At 37.7% G+C, this 23535-nt stretch overlaps 1 protein-coding gene across 2 annotated transcripts in view; it reads left to right on the top strand.

Moving 5' to 3' along the window:
• The window catches only part of LOC131068796 (alpha,alpha-trehalose-phosphate synthase [UDP-forming] 1), a 202900-nt gene that overhangs the window by 25776 nt on the left and 153589 nt on the right, over positions 1-23535 (top strand). For both annotated transcript variants that reach the window (XM_058004070.2, XM_058004069.2), the window contains exons 3-6: positions 472-860; positions 3539-3653; positions 3821-3922; positions 21925-22075. In XM_058004070.2, the coding sequence (XP_057860053.1) occupies positions 472-860; positions 3539-3653; positions 3821-3922; positions 21925-22075 (757 nt within the window). The remainder of the gene's footprint in view (positions 1-471; positions 861-3538; positions 3654-3820; positions 3923-21924; positions 22076-23535) is intronic.

The raw sequence follows: 23535 nt of genomic DNA on the forward strand, positions 1-23535 counted from the left end.
TTTTAGGTCTACAGTGAAAACCTTTTAGGGGTTTAAGTTACATAAGTTACAGGAGGAATTAGTGGCCACCTAGCACCCACTCAGAAGGTGTTTAAGGACCCTTTTATATAAGCTACTTTGGTTCATTATATTGCCTTTTCTTCTCCAAATGAATAAGCTGGAATATTGAAGTATTCAAACTCAACACATTTTGTGTGTCTTGCATGAGTGAGATGGCTGGTAATTGCTTTTGGTGAAAGGATGTCAATTTCTCAAAACTTTGTAATGCCCTTAATTCAAATTTCATATCGTATTTTTCTCTCTAAGCCTATTTATTGTTTGTTAATTGAATATTAACCCTTCCTTAGAATGTAATGTCTTGCATTTGAATTTATGTGCTAATACATTTTAAAAAAACTGACTTTTGTAGGAATGAGATAAAGATTTGAATGTAATTGATTTTAAGTATTCCTTTTTTGTTTTTGACTTCAGCGTTGCATACCAGTATTTCTTGATGAGGAGTTAGTTCACCAATACTACAATGGCTATTGCAACAACATTCTTTGGCCTCTTTTCCACTATCTTGGGATTCCTCAAGAGGATCGACTTGCTACCACACGTAGTTTCCAGTCACAGTTTGATGCATATAAGAAGGCTAATGAGATGTTTGCTGATGTTGTATTATCACATTACAAGGAGGGAGATGTCGTATGGTGTCATGACTACCATCTTATGTTTCTTCCGAAGTTTTTAAAAGATCGGGATGTTAATGTGAAAGTGGGATGGTTTTTGCACACTCCATTTCCTTCTTCAGAGATCCACAGGACGCTTCCATCACGCTCGGAGCTGCTAAAAGCTATTCTTGCTGCAGATTTAGTTGGGTTTGTTCATGAACCATGCTGCATTTTCTTTATTCATTATTATGTATGCTGTGGAAGGTGTTAGGTTAAGATTCCTGTGCTTGGGAAAACATTCTAGCTTCCTGGTCAGTTGTGCTGTGCAATAATTCACTGCTAAAGCTAGATGGGACAACTTGAGATGAGTATTAAAAACACTTTTGGAACTATGGAGTTTCAAAAGAAGATAAGCTTTGCACTACAGATTATAGTTTGTTACGTTTGTGTCTGCTTTTCAGATTTCTTAGTAAAGAATCCTTAGGTGTTGAGGTGAATTTGACAGGCTGGTGGTAAATTTGGTTCCTACTAAATGCTGTGAAGATGTGATACATGGACAGACTGATAAATTATCTGTATCTTTCATTTTATCTCGATATAATTAAGTCTGGTCATATACCAAATAACAGGAATGAGACTAGAACAGAATAGTTTTCCACAGTCCATTATAAGTAAATTATCAAATTTCTGGAATGCCGGTGCACAAATTTAGGTTTCCTTGCAGTAATTTGAGATGGATACTTTTATTGTTTTCAAGTGGCTTATCATGTAAAGTCCCCCTTTTAAATTTTCCCAAATTTTCCAATAGTTTATAGCCATTTCTTCTAAAGTATACTCAGATTTGCATAATGGCAGTTTATCATGCGGGTTTGCTTTTGGTTCATACATTATGAGTAATAAAATTAAATTCTATATTCAACATGTGAACAGCAGATAAGAAGAGATATACTGTAATTAATGAATATTCTGACCTGAATATAGCAACAGTAATGTTTGCATAAATTTGAATTACACAGGCCAGTTCAAAGGCTCCATAAGCAAAAGATATGAAATATTACACAGCAGATTGCATATATTAATAATGTGGAGATGAAGCCCATTGAACTGTTCCACCAATGAAGAAATCCACTACTTAGGAAGACCACACATCTTCCTCTAACCTCACACCAAATTCAGTGACTAAATGCTGCCCCAAATACCTCTGTTTGCATCAGCAAAAGCTCTCACAATGCCTGAGATTTCTTCATGCCACCAACAGATGAATCATGCCCTTCGCAAAGTCTCAAGCCTTTCGCAAAGTCTCAAGCCTTGGTAATAGAAAGGAATCGACTTAGATAATGTCCAAATAAATCTGCTATTTGAGCTCAGATCCATGGCTAGGGTTTATGCTGTATTTGTGCCCAGCAAGGAGGATGAATGGCGTCCAACAGAGCTAACTGGAATCCCATGACCTGCTCCTTTTACTCTCATGACCTGTCAATACACTTGCTGCTGCTAGTATATAAGTATTTATTTCTCATTCGACCCTGAGTTTCATCCAATGGCCATGACCTCCTTATGTTATGGCATCCTTAGAATAATCTCACTTGCTTATATCACATTGTCACATACATTTTCATGGTGTCCTATATTCTTACCGAAATGTGCAAGTATCTCAAGAACCCTATAAATTTATCTCGAAACAAGACTTCACAAATTTGATAATCTATATCGTTGAACTCACTTTGAGAAATCTGATTGACCTCTCCAACAAACTGGCTAGGGTAGATTAGTCACACCATTGAACCTAGTAATCCTTAAGGTTTCCGTCCCAGGGTTTCCAGCTCCAAAGAAGCTCTCCAAATCCAACTAAGAGAAATAATAACAGGCATGTTCAAATGAGCCTTGAAATGTCCATTTTATATCAATCCCCAAAAACCGCTAGAACTCTTCAAATTCTTGCTCTTTTTAATATTTTAATTAAACCCAGGAATTAAAGTGACTTTATTAATTTCCTTTAATATTTCACTTAAGTCACTTTATAAGGCTTATTAAATTAATTAAACAATATTAGTATTACCCATAAAATATGCTTTGTCAAATAATAGTAAATAATTTCCATTTTCTGGACTTTAGCCTATGAGAATTAAATAGGTTAATTAGTCGCTCTTGGTTAACTAATGAAAGCTAATCTCATTCTCTGCGAATGGCTGCTGGAAACTACACAATATATTTTGGAAAGATTCTTTAACCTCAAATAGAATTATTGTTGCTTTCAATGAGGTGCCTAAATATAATGAATTCTGTGATAAGTGATAACAATTGAGAATACTAGAATTTGAGCAGTTTATTTAGAGGGTAATTTTACTATTATTATGTCTCTTAAACTTTTTTGTCTCTTCAGATTTGGTCACAACAGGATTTGAGTAGTTCCTCTTCGTCGTTTTTACTTTTGGCATTTTGGTTAGAAGATGCAGTCTGTTTGCCACACCTTCTTTGAGGCCTGTTGATCATATTGGTCTTAAGTTACTTGATAATTATCTTATAAATTCATTGAATGCAATATCTTGTAGAATTCATATATTGGAAATAAACAAATATCTGGTTGTCACAACTTAGAATCATGAAAATTTTACTAGATATTAACTCTTGACTTTAAAGGATAAATACATTCTTCAATTTCTAATCACCTTCTTTGAGGCCTGTTGATCACATTGGTCTTAAGTTTCTTGATAATTATCTTATAAATTTATTGAATGCAATATCTTGTAGAATCTATATATTGGAAATAAACAAATATCTGGTTGTCACAACTTAGAATCATGAAAATTTTACTAGATATTAATTCTTGACTTTAAAGGAGAAATACATTCTTCAAGTTCTGATCCTTGTTTTGATCATTTCAGTTTCCATACTTATGACTATGCAAGACATTTTGTAAGTGCATGCACACGAATTCTTGGGTTGGAAGGAACCCCAGAAGGAGTAGAGGATCAAGGGAAGCTCACCCGTGTTGCTGCGGTATTCACTGTACATGCTTGTTTTGCTAATCTGCCATGCAACTATCTCTTATTGAATATTTAGCTTGTATTTTCTTGTTTATTTGTATTACGAGGTTGAATTTTGAATTTGTCATCCACCTGGATATTTCTACTAACATTTTTCATGTCTGTTTGTGATAATTGCAGTTTCCTATTGGCATTGATTCAGATAGGTTCATAAAAGCACTAGAATTGCCTCAAGTAAAAGAGCATGTTAGGGAGCTAAAAGAAAGGTTTGCAGGTCGAAAGGTGAGCTGTCATGTTGTTTTCTTTTGATGCCTAATGGTCATCTTTTGTACCTTCATAGGAAATGGCTGCAAATAATTACATGTGGACACACATTCCTACACCCCTATAGATATCCTCAGGACAGTGGGTGCCCCCTGGCTGTTCCCTGTCTCTGGGGAGACTGCGGACATTGGGATGGTATACCTGGGAGCCTAATATCCCTGGAATGTCTTATTGTCCCCAGGATGGCTAGGGATGTCAGAGATGTTCCTCAACTGTCTCTGGGGATGGTCAGACATCTCCCCAGTGATGTGAATTTTTTTTAACAGGAAAAATATTCTACCATACAAAAAGAAAATGTATGGTCGTATACAACAGTTGGAAGAAAGTGTTAAAACTTTTGAATGACTGCATGCAGCTATATAATGAGATTGTACAACTGTTGAATGATTGGTTACAAATGTAGAATGAAAGTGTAATGACAACATATATTTCTTACTCTTTTCATCAATGGGAATTATGTGACCACATCCAACTATGGGAATAAAATTTACAGTTGTTGAATGACCACATTTGGTGGTTGCCCCTTTCATCAGCGAGTAATTCTATGACTGCATACAGCTGTACGAGACCAAACAATCATAAAATGAGAGTAAACAGTGTAAAGTGAAATCAGGCATATGTCATTTGAGAGCTTATGGTTATAGGAAACATATGTTGTCATTACATTTTCATTTATGATTTTGTATCTCTTGGATTTTCTGTTGCAATGAAAATATTGAACAATTGAAAGCAGATTTTTCTTGTTATCAACTCAATAAACATATTATATATGTATATATTACCATATCCTGCAATCCCCAAAAATGGATCCCTTGGACTGCTATCCCTGAAATGCATTCTGCTGCTCCCTACCATAGCCATCCCCAAAATGCCATGGAACAAAGTCTGCAGTTAATTCCTTCTGTGTTAATGATATGTCCTTGTGAATCTTGGGTTCGACATATATCTGTTAATTCTGAGGCCCTCAAGGCTGTGGAGTTTGGTATGTTAACAAAAGAACTTGATAATCAGAAACCTCTTTTGATGAATTTACAGAATGGATAACTACCAGAATAGTACAAATGGGTATATTTACCCCCAATCTCTCCTTATCAACAGCATCCATACCCTTGTAAACCAACTGCTCAAGGATGGAATGCATCATTACATATTTTTAGAGGACTGCATCATTACATATCTCAGGAACCCTGGTTTCATTCTTGAGGGGAATCATGGTTTATATAAGGAATTCTACATGTAAATGTGCACCTACAGCCATCTGTCATTTTCACAAACACTTGGCATGCAAACTACTATCACCTTGAATATGGACATATTACCAAATAATTAGCCTGCAACTAATTCCTCCTTTATCATATGCAATCGCCAAATACAATAGAACATGTAGTTGTGGAGTCTATAGGTTTACGTCCATGAATCAATTACAATGTTAGGTCTGATATTTAAAAGACATCTACAGAAGCAATTCCCTAATGAAAACATATCATCAATGCACTAAGGAATATGCATTAAAACCTGGTATGAAGTGCATATATGAATTGCAGATGAATGGTAGACCTGATCAGCACTGTCCAACAATTCTGAGATCCACTGAATGAAGAGTCACACCTCCCATTGTAAATTCGCACCAGCCCTAAGTAGTATGGCTGTGTAGGTTGTACGGCTGGGCAAATAAGATTGTATAGCCAAAATGCAGCTGCCAATGTCCACAATCTTGGGTGTCTTTATGCTGTTATCTATTAAGAACCTTCCCCTCTTCTAATCCACTGAAAACTGATGAATTACTTTCAGATTTGAAGCACAATTAGAGCTCCTGTGTGAAGCCCTCCTGTAGACCAAATTCAGAAGATATTTCACTCCCTCAAATGGTCGTACGCTGAAGATTATCGGTTCTCCAATGGCTGCTTGTATGCTGAAAACCTGGCTTTCGCTTGTAGAGAGAAATTCATGAAGACAAAATACAATAATAATGCCTTAGCTCGATTTCCCAAGCAATTTATATATTCTCCATGAAGGGGGTTGAATTTCTCCTAAAAAGCACAATTTCAACTCATTAAACATCTTTAATGTTGGCATAATAACTTAATTTCACCCCTCTTGGCCTAGGCACATCACTTAAATAAACAATTGGCCCCTTTTTAATGATGCAAAGACCCCTTCTTTATGAAATATTAATAACTTTATAATATAACATCTAATGCCTTATTATAATTAATTATTAATAAAGTGTTCACTTTATTAATAATTAAATAATCACAACTCCCCAAATAATCATTATTTCTCAATTTTGCCTACACCTGGGAGTTAACCATTTTATGTTCTGTATGTGCAACTGCCTTACTTAAAAATTTAAAATAGAAAGGGTCCCCCTCTATGTAACTCTGACTTATTATAAAGTAAGTAACAACTGCCTTACTTAAAAATTTAAAATAGAAAGGGTCCCCCTCTATGTAACTCTGACTTATTATAAAGTAAGTAATGCATACGGAGTCCTGGAGACCTCAAACGAAAGCCAAAACTGCTAACCACTGAACACTGGAGATGATACAAGCATCAAAAGACCCTCTAACCATCCTCATTAGTCTAGTCTACGAGGGTCAGAATAATAGACTAATCATCCAAAAATCCATGTCTGCTAAAATGGGGACATTACAGTCCGACCCTCCTGAAATTGTTTGTCCCCAAGCAATATTGTCTGCAAATAAACTCCTCCACCTGGATCCGAAGTGAAGACTTGTGCACTTTCCCCGTTGTCACCAAACAACTCCCATAACACTGGCACATCAAGTTGATCCTATTGAATCAACTCATCCTCGCCATCAGGTTTCATTGGAGTAAGAGTCTCGAGTGGAGGCAACTCATAACACTAATCTTGGTTGCTATTGAACTTGACACAATATATGCAGTTATTCAAACTGAGAACCTCTCCTGAATGATCTCATGCTCTATCTTCTTTCTCTCCTCTCTACAGAGAGAGATAGAATGCAAGCTCCTATCTGCAATTCTCCTCAACTCATAAGTTTTGTTATTCATTTCAAATTTCATTTCCAATTTAGGTACATTGAGGGTAAACATTCCAATTTCTTGGAGCCATTTCATGCCCAAAACTACATCCGTTGCACCCATATTGACCACATAAAAATCAGCTTGTAGCTCATAATCATTCAGTCGTAAGGTGATATCACCTATCTGTTTGGTGCACATGAGGGTATATCCATCTGCAACTCTGACTCAAAACCCATTGAAATCCTCTGTCTACAATCTACATCTGGCCACAAATCCCTCATCAATAAAATTGCGCGTTGCTCCAGTTTCAAGCAAAGCAATGCGATGCTGCCCACTAACTGATCCTCTGAACAAAAAGTAACCTCATCCTGCTCGTCTGTGAATAATGCCATAGGAGATAAATTCCCATCAGGCTCTAACTTCGTCGAAGCTTTTCCACCTTGATCATCCCTTGAAGCAGCTTGCTGATTTGAGATTTCAGCATTTGAATCCTCATAATAAGCCCACATTACGCGATTTGCCTTACCCTTAGGCCTCAAAGGGTAGTCATGCTCTCTGCTGTAAGGCTCCTTGCACTGAAAGCATGGTTTCTTTTTTCTTGACTCCTCTCGTGTCTCCTCATCCACCATGGTCGTTGATTTTTTTATTCTTATTAGCAAATTGTTGAGGATTCTCATTGCTGGTGGAAGGAACATCTTTATGTGAGCTCTTTCTTTTTGGGGCTGCAAGTTCCATGCTCCTAGCTTTCCTCATGGCCTCCTGCAATGTGGGTCAAAAGCTTTAACCCAACCTCTCAAAGGTTCTAGAAGACCCCCAATGAATAACACAATCAATCTCTGCTATGAAATATTAGTAACCATGACAGATAATCGCTTGAAAATCTCCAATATAGCTCTCTAAGCTCCCAACCCGCTTAAGCTGAGCAAGCTCCCTGAAATATGATTCCGGATCCTTTCCATCAAATCGCTCAACCAACCGATTAACGAACTTCTGATATGTAGTGACGAGGTTATGTTGCAGGGTGATCATTCCATTATGCCACCAATCATTAGCCACTCCATCAAGATGCAATGTAGCGAATTTGATTGCATCTCTCTCAGTCGTAGGCCGCAAATGGAAATATGTGTCCAATTTATGTATCCAAGATCAAGTTGTGACCTTCCCACTTCCATCAAACAATGGTAGGGTCAACTTGCTAGTGGCATATTCCAAATCCCTGTTCTGATTTCGTGGCTTCCTGTCTTGCCTGGCTCTAGCATGTTCCCTTTTTTGAGTCATGAACCTGTCAAAGTTCAAATGTTCCCTTACATCTAGTGGTAATAGGATCCATTCGTCATGCACTGTCATGACGTTGTCTACAAACACTGCATCATCATCCTCCCCTACACCTCTTTCTTCAGGCTCATTTCTCAAAAAAGTTGGCCTAATAGGCCGCTCAATGGTGTGAGTGTTGATGTGTCTTTTATACATGACCAAACACAAAATAAAATACCCAAAGGTACCTTATCCTCTCTTGAACAAAGCTTCCCCGAATGTTGAAGATTTCGCCTAAGGATCAATCAAGGCACCTCCAAGGTTCTAATATGTAGGTTCTCTACGTGTGGATAAGCACCAGTGTTCGTTGTGTTTGTTGTTTCATCAAGGGGCCTTACGTACTTTCTATGAAAGCTGGTTCTTGCAACTACTTAACCAATGAGGAACTGGGTTTTCCTACTACTAACCGATGTTTCAAAAGGACAAAAGATAAGGGATTAGAGAGGGCTATGCTAAACTAAGCCTAAGAATGACTAAATGGAGGGCAATCTTAGTGAAACTCTACCAATCTCAGTATTGCCATAGAACAACTCTACTGGAATCGGTGCGATCTTCTAAGGGAATTCAAAGATTTTCAAATCATTAATGAACATAGATACTATCAATAGGATACATATCAGTATTCAAGTAATGATTGAACCCTAAACAATTTCAGTATCTCGAGTTGACCACAAGGGCACACTTACAATTAGTAAGAGGATAGTGGTTTGGACTATGAGCTTCACTTAAAGATCAGGCACAACATTTATCACTCAATCTAACTCTAACATCTAAATACTATCTTCAATAAGAGTGGTTCAAGAAGATAAACAACCATGTAAGAAGCCACAAAGATTACAATAAAACACCATAACTTCAATATTTCATTGATCTCATAGCAAAATATAACAACAATTGTTCAACTTTCTCTCTTCGCCAAATTTGTATTCTCTATGAATAACTACTCTGCTTCTCTGCTGCTAATAAACTTATTCTTCTTAACCCTACAAATGAATTGAGTGAGAGCTTATATAGCATTCTCAAATACAATGATTGGCCCAGATTTAAAGAAGATCAAGGGCTGAGATTTTGACACCTAAACCCTAATTAGGGTTTGTTACAAAAATAACCCTATTTAGATAAGCATTATCATAACATAGCCAATAGAAATTGGCACGAATAACGAGGAAGCATCCTCCAATAGGGATTGAATCGCCACATCATTTCATAACAACTTTTCATTTAGAATTTTGTTCCCTTTTACTTGTTCCTTTCTAGCATAGTCAATGAATCTGGACGTAATCCCCTCAATCTCTGCAATGGGAATCTCAGGCAGGTTCTTCATTCGCTCTTCTAAGTGAAGGACCTCATCAAAGGCCGCAAGAAGAGTCATCTCCCATCCGTGCTCCAGCTCTTTTGTTTTCTCAATCAGGAACATAGTAGTATACATCTGATCTCACTGCTCTTTTGTGATCATGTCTTCCTCTCTACAAAAGATGACCTTGATCCTATCGTCCAATTCTTGGATATCCACATCGGTTTCAATCTCTATCCTTCTATCAAGGATTGCACATAATACATCAAACACCTTACCCTGAATAGGATAGATAGTGTCCTCAACTTGGCTGCACCTACTATTGATGTTCTTGAAAAAAACCTCCTTCATTTGGAGCAAAGTTGACCATTGTAGGAGATTACGGGTTCCACCATCAACTATCTTTTCTTGTGCTAAAACCTGTCTTGATGTCTTCCTTACCACTTGCAATACTGGGATGGTAATGTCTCTAGTGTGAGTGAATGCATCGACAATTACCACTAGATTATGAATGATCTCAAAGACTTGGATGGCCCTGTGGACTGTTTTCATCATTCTTCTAACAAATTCCTTGGCTACCATGTAAGATCTATCAATCCATGTATCCATGAGTCAGGCTGAGTTCTTCAACTTTTCTGACTGATTTATTGACTCAAGAAGAAGTGCTTGCAAGGGTGAGACTACTGGATCCTGTCACCCTAATGGCTCATTAAGCTAGCTAAAATAATTCCTCCAAGCATTAATCTCCTTTTCCAACCTTTTATTCTTTTCTATCTCTTCTTTTAGCTTATCATTGATTGCCCTCACTGAATTAGTTGCTTCTTCCATGGCTTGCTCGGAGGTAAGTGGACTAAGATCAAATGTCTTCAAATCGCATTCTTCAGCCATGATCTCATCATCATACTTGTCAACCACTGGTGTAGCTATCTGTATCTTTCTGGAGCCTGTATCATCTCTGATCACCTTAGATATCTTTGTAGCTTTCTTCTTTTCAATCCCCTCTTGAGACTTGCCTAGAAGACTTTCCAAATCAAATACTTGCTCCTCTTCTTCAACCACAACTACCCTTGTAAGTCTTTCTCTAAGACAATCTGGAATGGAAGACTTTCTCTCTCTTACTTGCACTTCCTCAGGCAATGGCCGCTCGCCTCTAAAAGGAGATGTTGCTTCATCATCATTTCTTTCTCCTTGTTGATCATTATCACAAACTTGGAGAGGAAGAGATTGACTTGATGAGTGCTGAGGTGTCCTTCCTTTGTCTTGTTTATCATTCTGTACTATGGACTCCAGGACTCATCTATCTCATACACCTTCTCTCTTTGATCCTCTCCTTGACTTATCTCCTTTTCATGTCTAGAAGAAGCACTAGAGGGATGATTAGGATTCACCTTTTGTTTCTTCTTGGACGATTCTCTCTTTTCAGGTCCCTCCTTTCTCTTCGACCCCTTAGAATGAGAAGTGTTCTCACTTGCACTCGCCTCTCCTTCTTCCGGTCTTGTTTCTAAGTTGAATGTCATAGCTATGTTTTGTTCCTTCAACCTTTGATGCTGGACATCTACCCATCTGCGAGTACAACTCAAGACTGGATCCATCAATGCTCTCAAGTCCACGACCTCTTGCTCATCCCAATCGATCTTCACTTCTTTGTCTTCTTTCTCATAGGAAGATTGAAGATATCTGCCATTGTCTTGTGCTTGATCCGCTACTCGATAAACTTTGCATCTCCTGATAAGATCCAAGGGTAATCGAGAGTGCATCCTCTTCTTTATTTCCAAATCATCTTGAGCATTTATCCAAAAATCCTCTACTTGGGACACATGCTTATACTTCTTCTCGACTGTTTCTTCCATGTGACCACTAGGATCAAAATTATCTCTCGAAGCGAAAGATGTGAATGAGTAGAGAGATAGCTCCTTTTCTGCATCTTCAGCTGCATGAGAATTAGGACAAACTTTAATTGAATTTCCAAGTGAAATAGGTATAGGGATACCATTCCCATGCTTATGTCTTGATGCCTTAGCACAAGCTGCCAACTGTTAAGTCACCTCAAGTAGTACTATCTTATCCATTGGATACCTTGGCAACATATAAGGAGATGAAGGACATCCATGAATTTTGATGTAGGTGAATTTAGGAAATTGAATGAACCACGCACCATGTTTCTTCACGAGCTCTTGTGCTTCTGGAGACAATCGATGGTGAATCCCTCCTTGTAGTGTCTTGGTGATATGCATTGTGAAAGTGTCGTTGACTAGCTTGTAGTAATTCTTAGGTGGATGATGCAATTGGGCATAAGAATCACATATTCTTATCTCTTCGGGCCCTCTCCCAACAACTTCTTGTGACCATTTCACCCATCACCCCATCAAAATGGGGACCCCCTCTTGTTTGTGGGTCTTGTTTTCTCTTTGCCTAGCTTTTCTTTGCTTGTTAGGTGTTTTGAGTGAGTTAGTGGTCGCCTAGGCTGGGTAAGTTAGGGTTTCCTTCACAGAGATTGCCTAGTGTTCTTTTCAAAGCCAAATTTGACTTGGGTTGGGGAAAGTCATTTGTTTTGTGCCTAGAGCCCTGATGTAATTTTAGAGGGATCTTACCTTTGAAAGATGGAAAATTTATATTTTGCAAAGAAGTTGAAAAGTTTGAGTCAGGATGGGTCAAGGTTGTAAGTTTTAGGGCCAGAGTCTTGTCTTTTGTCGAGTCAGAGTCAATTGAATGAAGCCAGTGATCAAAGTATAGGCTCGAAAGGTGGGTGCTAGCATGAACAAGCTTGGAGAGATATAATTATAAGGAGTTGGCTTGAAAATTTGAAGGAAAAGTTAGGGATGTAAGCTAAAGCATGAATTTCGCTCCTGACCCTTCCAAAGGGTCCAGAGCGAAATCCTTGAAAAGACCTAATTTGTCATCAAAAAACATTGAATTGATATCACCTTGAAGGTGAATGGAGCTGATTAGGATGAAGGAACGATCTAACAACCAAGTCAAAGGGCAAAGTTGAAGGGAAAATGAGAAATTCTAGCCCAATTCACCAATTTCGCTCCCGACCCTTCCAAAGGGTCCAGAGTGAAATTTCCCAAAGACCTAAGATTTCACCCAAGTCATTGGATAGTTGGGTAGATTTGCATGACTATGGAAGGAAATGCATCAAGGATTGAGTCTAAGGCGAAGCCAAGTGGAAAAGAAGATGATTTGAGCCTAGAGGAGAGATTTCTCTCCTGACCCTTCCAAAGGGTCCAAAGCGAATTCCTCCATAAGACATTCTACCTTGCCCAAACCTATGAACCAATGCTTGTCCCAGGCATTATTGAAGGCAAAGCACTTGTTTGGATAAGGAAATGTTGGAGATAAAGTCAAGATTTGAGCCTAAGCTTGAATTTCGCTCCTGACCCTTCCAAAGGGTCTAGAGTGAAATTCTTGAGAGACCTTATTTCTTCACTAAAATCTTGGAGTAAACACCACTTTGAGAGAAAGATGACTTGATGATGATAGGAGAAGGTTTGAGAAGTTAGATCCAAGGCAAAGAAAGGAGAAAGGAGGTGTGAAATGAGCTCAAGGATGAATTTCGCTCCTGACCCTTCCAAAGGGTCCAAAGCGAAATTTTACATAAACACTATTTGCTCCTTGTTATGACCAAGTTTTTGACTTCTAAGACATGATGGGGAAGGCTTTGATGCGTACTTGCCTATTGAAAGGTAGTTTGAAGCAATGAAGTGGTGAAAATGGACCTAAAAGGCAAAAAACCTGAATTTCGCTCCTGACCCTTCCAAAGGGTCTAGAGCAAAATCCTCAACTTGACCCAAAGGGTCCAGAGCGAAATTTTACATAAACACTATTTGCTCCTTGTTATGACCAAGTTTTTGACTTCTAAGACATGATGGGGAAGGCTTTGATGCGTACTTGCCTATTGAAAGGTACTTTGAAGCAATGAAGTGGTGAAAATGGACCTAAAAGGCAAAAAACCTGAATTTCGCTCCTGACCCTTCCAAAGGGTCTAGAGCGAAATCCTCAACTTGACCCTCTATTTTGCCTAATGCATCAAAAGGATCTTGTTTTGAGCTAAGTGGATGGCGAATTGACTTGATTGTGGTAAGAAGAAATTGATTAGACCAAGTTTGAACTGAGTTGAGAAGAGAAGTGTGAAATTAACCCAAAATGTGAATTTCGCTCCTGACCCTTCCAAAGGGTCCAAAGCGAAATTTCCTATAAGCACCCTTTTCTTCCTTGTTTAAACAAAATCTTTCTTCCTTGGGCATAGTTGGGGTGGATTGATATGTTTTTGCCTTTCGAAGTGATTGGAAGTGAAGAAGATGAAGGATTTTGGTCTAAAGTGTGAATTTCGCTCCTGACCCTTCCAAAGGGTCTAGAGCGAAATTCCTCAAAGCACCTATTTTCTCCTCGTGTGAGGTCAAAACTTGTTTCCTATGGCGTGGTTGAGGGTGGATTAGTGTATATTTGGCTTGCATTGTAGATTGGAGTTAAAGAAAAGAAGGATCAAGCCTAGAACATGAATTTCGCTCCTGACCCTTCCAGAGGGTCCAGAGCGAAATTCTCAAAACCTCCTTTTTCTCCCAATTTTGTGTTGAGCCAAACATTGATGGGGGTGAATTGAGCCTGAAGATATCTCTAGGCACGTATTTGAATGGGTTGTGATTCCAAAAAGTGAAGATTTTCAGCTAAAACTTGAATTTCGCTCCTGACCCTTCTAAAGGGTCCAGAGCAAAATTCTCTATAGGTCCTATCCTTGGCCATGGTCTAGAGTGAAATCCCCTTTTCAAGCTTTCCTGGGGGTCAAACAAGTATTGTCTTCATGAGAGAGGGATCCAAAGGTGAGAATCAAGGGGAAATGAAGTAAGAAGGATAGAGGTAAGTGAGGGAAAACAAGCAAAGTATGAATTTCCCTCCTGACCTTTCCAAAGGGTCCAGAGTGAAATTCTCAAAATCCTCTAATTTGCTCATGTTTGAGATCAAGAGATGGATTCGTAGGCATTGGTGGAGAGAAGACTAGTATATACTTGTCTTGGGAAGCAATTGGGAGTAAGGAAATGATGGAATTTAGACCTAATCATGAAAATCGCTCCTGACCCTTCCAAAGGGTCCAGAGCGAAATGCATTGAAGAAGGGAATTTCGCTCATGCCCCTCTCTAAGGTACAAGAGTGAAATCAGGTGAAGAACAAGTGCTTTGCATTGAGAGGTCGGCTGGAGAAAAGACTAAGAGCACACAAATTGGCTAAGTCGGCCTATGAACATTAAAATTAAAAAATTCACCCTTTGGCGCCCAAGTATATATTTTTTAAAGCTTTAATGGTAAGTCGGCCAACTTGAAGAAGGAATTTTTTTTTTTTTTCTAAGCAAGGTCGGCCTCTTAAGGAAAGGGTGAAAGCGCCCTATAAAGGAAAGATGAATTTCAAAACTATTAGTCATTCATTCACACATTCTTTTCTAAAAGCGAATTTAAGGAGCAGATCTAGAAGGAGAATTTCATCAGTAGACTGCATCAAGTGTCAAGGAAGCCGATTTCTGACCTAAAGATGGAAGGTTAATGGTCTTCATGAGCCAGATTAGACAAAGACCAGGCCAAAAAGAAAGCGAATTCCAGCAGATGGTGGGCAATTTTCAAGTTTGAGAAGGCGAAAGATAGGTCAAGGCAGATTTAACCTTTCAAAACTTAGATCCAATTCAGAAAATCAGCAAGGGCAAACTTGAGGTGCAGACATGAAGTTTTTAGCAGAATAAATTCTTTGAATGTCACTTGGAAAGAAGGCGAATCTAGCAGCAATCTCCCCTTTTACCTATCTTTTCAGTTTGATAGCTAGAAATCAAGATTAAGGTAACAAATGGCGGCCCCCAAAGCAAGTGGATCCTCTACTCGACAAGCTCTCATTAAAGAAGATCAGAAGAATGACGATTTGGAGACAAGGATCATATCCAAATGGAGCAATATTGGAGACACCAACTTAGGAAACTTCAATATGAAGAAGTTTCGAGAAGCACCCTACATAGGCAAGCCATCGCCCATAGCCAAGAAGATAATTGAGAGTGGGATCATCAAGGCCGCAAGCTTCCCCCCCGCAGTCAGATGTCATGAGTTGATGATCGAATGCACCAGTCACTATGATTCACATTCAAGGGCAATTGTAGCCAAAGATGGAACTATCCTCGCCTATCTCTCAGAACAGAGGGATATGATCTACAAAAGCCTAGAAGGAGCCAAGTCTATCTACGAAGATAATCTTGATACCTGCTTGAACTTCATCAATAAGAATTGGTTACTCAAGAGTAGGCCTCGCCTAAATAAGATACCCAATACGCCTCACAAAATTGATTTCCAAGACGAATTCAGGGACTTGATAACCATGCTCAATCGAATTGTAGGTGCTTCCCAAGCCTTCTTTTTCGACAGATGGATGTTCTTCTTTATACGAGTGATCGTTCAAGGGAAATGAATGTTCAACTGGGCCAGGATTATTAGCAACAACCTAGATGTGCAGTTGAGGAGGCTAGTCCCTACTAAGTCATTCCACATGAGTTCATATGTTATATATTCTTTAGCCAGATGCTTTGAATATGCAGGACTACCACACAGAGGAGTTGTTGGGAGAGGACCTGGAGAGATAAGAGTATGTGATTCTTATGCTCAATTGCATCATCCACCTAAGAATTACTACAAGCTAGTCAATGATACTTTCACAATGCAGATCACCAGGACATTACAAGGAGGGATCCACCATCGACTATCTCTAGAAGCACAAGAACTCGTGAAGAAACATGGTGCATGGTTTATTCAATTTCCTAAATTCACTTACATTAGAATACATGGATGTCCTTCACCTCCTTATATGTTGCCAAGGTATCCTACGGATAGAATAGTACTACTTGAGGTGACTAGACAACTAGTAGCTTGTGCTAAGGCATCAAGACATAAGAATGGGAATGGTATCCCTATACCTATTTCAATTGGAAATTCAATTGAAGTATGTCCTAATTCTCAAGCAGCTGAAGATGCAGAAAAGGAACTATCTCTCTACTCATTCACATATTTTGCCTCGAGAGAAATTTTTGATCCTAATGGTCATATGGAAGAGACAGTTGGGAAGAAGTATAGGCATGTGTTTCAAGTAGAGGACTTCTGGATGATATAGAGGTAAAAAGAAAGATGCACTCTCGATTGCCCTTAGATCTTATCAGGAAATGCAAAGTTTATAGAGTAGCAGATCAGGCACAGGACAGTGGTAGATATCTTCAATCCTCCTATGAGAAGGAAGACAAGGAAGTGAAGATAGATTGGGATGAGCAAGAAGTAGCAGACTTAAGAGCACTAATGGATCCAGTCCTGAGTTGTACTCGCAGATGTTTGGACGTCTAGCATCAAAAGTTGAAGGAACGGAACATAGCTATGACATTCAACCTAGAAACAAGAACGGAAGAAGGAGAGGCTAGTGATCGAAGAGAAAGGAGGGACCTGAAAAGAGAGAATCGTCCAAAAAGAGACAAAAGGTGAATCTTGATCATCCCTCGAGTGCTTCTTCTAGACATGAAAAGGAGATAAGTCAAGGAGAGGATCAAGGAGAGGTGTATGAGATAAATGAGTCTATGGAATCCACAGTACAGAATGACAAACAAGACAAAGGAAAGACACCTCAACACTCATCAAGTCAGTCTCTTCCTCTCCAAGTTGACATCTCCTTTTATAGGCGAGAAGCCATTTCCTGAGGAAGTGCAAGTAAGAGAAGGAAAGTCTTCCATTCTAGATTGGCTTAGAGAAAGACTTACAAAGGTAGTTGTGGTTGAGGATGAAGAGCAAGTATTTGATTTGGAAAGCCTTTTAGGCAATTCTCAAGAGGAGATCGAAAGGAAGAAGGCTACAAAGATGTCAAAGGTAATTAGCGATGATGCAGGATCCAAAAAGATATAGAAAGCTACACCAACAGTGGACAAGTACGATGATGAGATTATGGCAGAAGAATATGATTTAGAGACATTTGACCTTAGTCCACTTACCTCCGAGCAAGCCATGGAAGAAGCGACTGATTCAGTGAGAGTAGTTAATGATAAACTAAAGGAAGAAATGGAAAAGAATAAAAGGTTGGAAAAGGAGATTAACGCTCGAAGGAATTATTTTAGCCACCTTAACCAGCTGTTAAGGTGACAGGATCCAGTAGTCTCACCCTTGCAGGCACTCCCTCTTGAGTCAATAAATCAGGCAGAAAAGATGAAGAACTTGGCCCAACTCATGAATTCATGGATTGATGGATCTTACAAGATAGCCAAGGAATTTGTAGTAAGAATGATGAAGATAGTCCACAGAGCTATCCAAGTCCTTGAGATCATTCATAATCTAGTGGTAACTGTTGATGTGTTCACTTACACTAGAGACATTGTCATCCTAGTATTGCAAGTGGTAAGAAGGACATCAAGACAGATTTTAGCACAAGAGAGGATAATTGATGGTGGAACCCATAATCTCCTACAAAGGTCAACTTTGATCCAAATGAAAGAAGTTCTATTCAAGGACATCAATAGTAGGTGCAGCCGAGTTGAGGACACTATCCATCCTATTCAAGATAAGGTGTTTGATGTATTATGTGCAATCCTTGATAGAAGGATAGAGATTGAAACAGATGTGGACGTCCAAGAATTGGACAGGATCAAGGTCATCTTTTGTAGAGAGGAAGACATAATCACAAAAGAGCAGCGAGATCAAATGTATACTACTATGTTCCTGATTGAGAAGACAAAAGAGTTGGAACATGGATGGGATAAGACTCTTCTTTCGGCCTTTGATGAGGTCCTTCACTTGGAGGAGCGAATGAAGAACCTGCTTGAGATTCCCATTGCAGAGATCGAAGGGATTACGTCAAGATTCATTGAATATGCCAGAAACGAACATGGAAAAAGGAACAAAATTCTAGATGAGAAGTTGTTATGAAATGATGTGGCAATTCAATTCCTATTGGACGATGTTTCCTTGTTATTTGTGCCAATTTCTATTGTCTATGTTATGATAATGCTTATCTGATTAGGGTTATTTTTGTGGCAAACCCTAATTAGGGTTTAGGTGTCAAAATCTCAACCCTTGATCTTCTTTAATCTGGGCCATTCATTGTATTTGAGAATGATATATAAGCTCTCACTCATTTCATTTGTAGGTTAGAGTTAAGAGGAATAAGTTTATTAGCAGCAGAGAAAAAAAGTAGTCATACAAATTTGGTGAAGAGAGAAAGTTGAACAATTGTTGTTTTATTTTGCTATGAGATCAATGAAATATTGAAGTTATGGTGTTTTATTGTAATCTTTGTGGCTTCTTACATGGTTGTTCGTCTTCTTGAATCGCTCTTATTGAAGACAGTATTTAGATGTTAGAGTTATATTGGGTGATAAATGTTGTGTTTGACCTTTTAGTGAAGCTCATAGTCCAAACCACTAGCCTCTTACTGATTGTAAGTGTGCCCTGTGTGGTCAATTGGAGATATTGAAATTGTTTAGAGTTCAATCATTATTTGAATACTGATATGTATCCTATTGATAGTATCTATTTTATTAATGATTCAAAAATCTTTGAATTCCCTTAGAAGATCGCACCGATTCCAATAGAGTTGTTGTTTCATGGCAATACTGAGATTGGTAGAGTTTCAATAAGATCGCCCTCCATTTAGTCATTCTTAGGCTTAATTTAGTGTAGCCCTCTCGAATCCCCTATCTTTTGCCTTTTTTTGAAACATCGGTTGAGTTGTTGTTTCATGGCAATATTGAACCTAAATGTATTTTTCTCATTGGCTAGAGGGAGTTGTTGTAACAAACCCTAATTAGGGTTTTCATCTTGTAATCTCGGTTACTGATTGTGAATCAATCTGAGCCACTCATTGTAAAGAGCTATCTATAAAAGGCTCAATTCTTCTCATTTGTAGGGGTTAATAGAAGGTTAATAGTTAATAGTTCAACAATAATGATTAGTTGATAGATGTTAGATAGCAAGCAGTTAGAATAGAGTAGGAGAAGAAGAAATTGTTGCTAAGGCTTGTAAAATGGATATTACTCTTTTCATTTAAGATATGGTTAAATGTGTTATTTCAACAAGCTACATGGTTTCTACTTCTTATTGGCTTTCATGTTGATTAGATGAATGGAAGATTTTGTGGATGATTAATGGTGAAATTCGTTGAATACATACCACTAGCTTCTTGCTGATTGTAAGTTTGCCTTGTGTGGTCAACTGGAATTCTTAAATGAGCTTAACTTCAATTACTATTCACACTTTGATATGCATTGCCTTGATGATATCTTTGTTGTTGATAGTGATTTGAACATCACCTACTTTCCTTAGAAGATTGCATTAAGTTTTGCAGAGTTGTTGCTTTGCATGTCAAAGAAAGGCTTAGTTGAATTTCATCAAAGGTTGTCCATTGCTCTTGCATTCTTAGGATTAGATTATATTTCTTGAACCTTATCTCTTTTGCTTTTTTATTTTTCAAGCAAGTAGTTAGAATCTAAGTTCCAGCTACATCTAAAATGTTCAACATTCAAGTATTCTACATAAGGCCCCTTGGATTACCAGCAATCACATCAACCATTGAGTTTATCCACGAGTCAAGACCCGATAGTAGAAACCTTGGAGTTATCTCATTTGATCGTGAAGCGTAGCATTTGTGAGACTTTATTCAAGAGAGGATAAGATACCTTGGTATTTTATTCTATGTTCGATTGTGCTAAAACACACATCAACAATTCCTAGGGCCTTCATCTTCCTTTCTTATAAAAAACAACCACTTTGTGGTACCCTACCTTCTCCATCCTCTTTGTCATCTTATATACACCTTCGTGGTAGATTTTGTATATTTATGGTGCTCTTTCTATCCTTCATATCTACAACAGATGCCATAAAGCATTCTACTTTTTTCTAAATCCTTTATACGAATTACTCTCATGGTTCTGATCTGTGGTGAATTTTCTTTGTTTGTGGTGCTTTTTGGCACCAATTCCTATACTTTCCTCATGCTTGGAGCCTTCCTTTCCCTTCCTACTAGCTCTTCTAACTTGCAAGCTTTTAACTCATCATAACTATTTGTTTTGGAGTTGTTACTTTCCACTAGTATTTCCCCCTTTGACTTTGTATCTTCTTTAGTTTCCATCTTATGAATTCTTCCTATTTCATCATCTTCCCTCACTCAAATTATCTTCTTGCGTCACCTCTTTGTATGCAATGCTCATATCTGTATAGAGGGGTATGTGTACTATTCTATCCACATTAAAAAATGATATTTCTTCCTTTTGGGCATCAAAGGCTCTATTGCAATTCACAAACCACTCTAGGTTTGTTAGGATTTTGAATGTGTTACAGGGCTTTCTCATCTCAATAACTTCAGAATCTATTCTTTTTCTTATTCTCAATAGACTGAATTTAATGGTGCGCCATGTTCCCATGGCACTTAATGGTAATCCCATGTACTGATGCAATATTATATCGTGTATCGTACAATGTTGGTTCACCTAATTCTTCCCATACCTTCTTAGGCATGATACCAACATTTGTGCCAAGATCTACCAATACATTCCTAAACCATTCTTTTTGAATGTGTAGTCCAATCAAAATACGTTTCTTCTTCCATTTCTTAGAAGATTTTATCTAAGGCCTCAAATTGCTGGTTTTATTCTTCTCCCAATATTTTGCAATCTATTCTAACTTTTCTAGTATGTTTTGTTCTTCTGTAAGATTATCTAGATTCTTTAATAAATGAGCATCCACCAGTGTTCTTTCTGTGATTCCTAGAAGAAGATCTCACCAAGCAGCAGCCACTAATCCAACAAGCTGACTGAAAGAATCCAGTTTGATTTGTAATCAATTTGAATTATCCTTCCCGATCTACTCCCTAAGATTCCCTTCTTAAATTGGATTCCTGATTTTACTTTTGTAGCTAATCAAGCCATTTTTGTGTTCCAATAGCTTCTACCACATTCTTAAATTGGATTCCCGATGCTTATGTGAATCCTACAACCGTATTTCCTCTATGGCCTATAACTGGTCCTTGCACAGCCAGACCCAGATTGCTTCTGAGACTCCACCCAAATAAACTTTTCATTTCTCAGATATATCAACCGTTATAGAAACCCCTCACTGGGGATAAAAACCATTTGTTACTGTTGTTGATATTCACAGAGTTCTAAGTCCAGTTAAAATAGAATATAATGTTCATTATTAGATAGACAATCTGCACCAGATTTAGTCATGCCTCTCAATTTTCAGTTTGATTTGAATTTTTTATAGTTAATAAAATTAATTAGGTCATCATGCAACTCACTCTCTTGTCAGTGCAACTGGAGATCTTACAGATGATTCATTCTTCTGTGAAAGAGCAGGTCATGTTAGGAGTTGATCGGCTGGATATGATCAAAGGAATTCCTCAGAAGATTCTGGCATTTGAGAAGTTTCTGGAAGAGAATCCAAATTGGAGAGACAAAGTGGTGTTAGTGCAGATAGCTGTACCAACAAGGACAGATGTTCCTGAATGTATGCTTACTTTCTCATGCCATATGTTTTAGAGTTGTGATTTGGTAATTGCATCTCTATCATGTTTGACCACAATATTGTACATATTTATGGATTGTCGAGGTTCTTTCTTACAATTTGTGAATATCTAATGTTTGAAACACAGTAATGAAGCATCACAAGCACACGATTAAATAGAAGCGGAAGACAGACTTTAGAAGCATGAAGAAATTTTTTAAATTCTGCTGATTTCATAAATAATTTCATAAATATTTTGTGCATTCTTCAAGATTTGAGACAAAATGATTTGCATGAATAGATTTTGTGGTTTTAGCATTGGGTGTCAAATGTATTTGGAGCTAGGTTATTGGCTAAACTGAATGTCAGTAGAAGAATGGTTAAACATTTGATACCTTGACTTAGTTTTCAAGCATCCTGTTACAAGTGTTTATGTTTAAGTACCCTTTTGTTTGCTTCCGGAAGTCTAATGACTACTACATTGCATTAATTAACTTAGTTTTCAAGCATCCTGCTTTAAATATTTATCTTTAAATACCTTTTTGTTTGATTTCTGAAGTCTAATGATTACCAAATATATATTAATGGTGTGAAGTGTTAAAATTTAACAGCCAATTGTGTCAAGATTAAATTCCCATTAAGAAAAACTAGTATCTGACCTGTATCTTTGCAAGCCAGTCTTTTTCCTAGATTTCCATCTTAACGTGCACATCTAAATTCTGCTCCTTACTATTTTTTAAATATGATATACCATTGTATGCTATTGGAATTTGATAACACCAATCTACACCAATTTAATACAAATGGGAATGCATTTGTTAAATCACTGATCTATAAATTCAACCAAACTTAAGGTTTAAGTTAAAAAAAAATAGAGATGCTATGAGTTGAGACTGAAGGCAGTTTGACTCAAGTATTGTTCAAGTTTATAATAAACATGTAAGTGGAATTTTAAAGTCATCAGATACAAGGGAAGGAATGCATAAATTTTTGGAATTTGGAACTCTTTTTAGAGACAATTCCTTTGTTATAAGAAGCCAAGTGAACTTGTTGAAGTATTTTGATTTATCTTTTGAGTTTATCTCCAAAACCAAAATCAAACTTGTAAGAACCTACTCTTTACACCCAATTTCTCTTATGGCTTGAGGAATGACAACCATTAGAGTATTGAATTTTAATAGAGAGGATTCCAATGTCTGGTGGTTTAGGAAGTTGCAGACCTAAACTATAATAACTTGGATGCTTGTTATAGTGAGATAGAAGAATGATTTATTGAAATGGAGCAACTACTACATTTTAGACTTGTGGGACAATAAATTAAAACAAATCAAAGAGGGGTACTAATTGGTTTAGTTTTGCTGTGCAGAAAACATGGGATTGTTGTAAGTTACATGGTGATTATGTCACTGTTATAGGGATATGTTCATGATAGTTTTTTGCAGACACAGTAAATTTAAGATCCC

The sequence above is a fragment of the Cryptomeria japonica genome, chromosome 7 (genome assembly GCF_030272615.1).
Source record: "Cryptomeria japonica chromosome 7, Sugi_1.0, whole genome shotgun sequence".
NCBI classification, from domain to species: domain Eukaryota; kingdom Viridiplantae; phylum Streptophyta; class Pinopsida; order Cupressales; family Cupressaceae; genus Cryptomeria; species Cryptomeria japonica.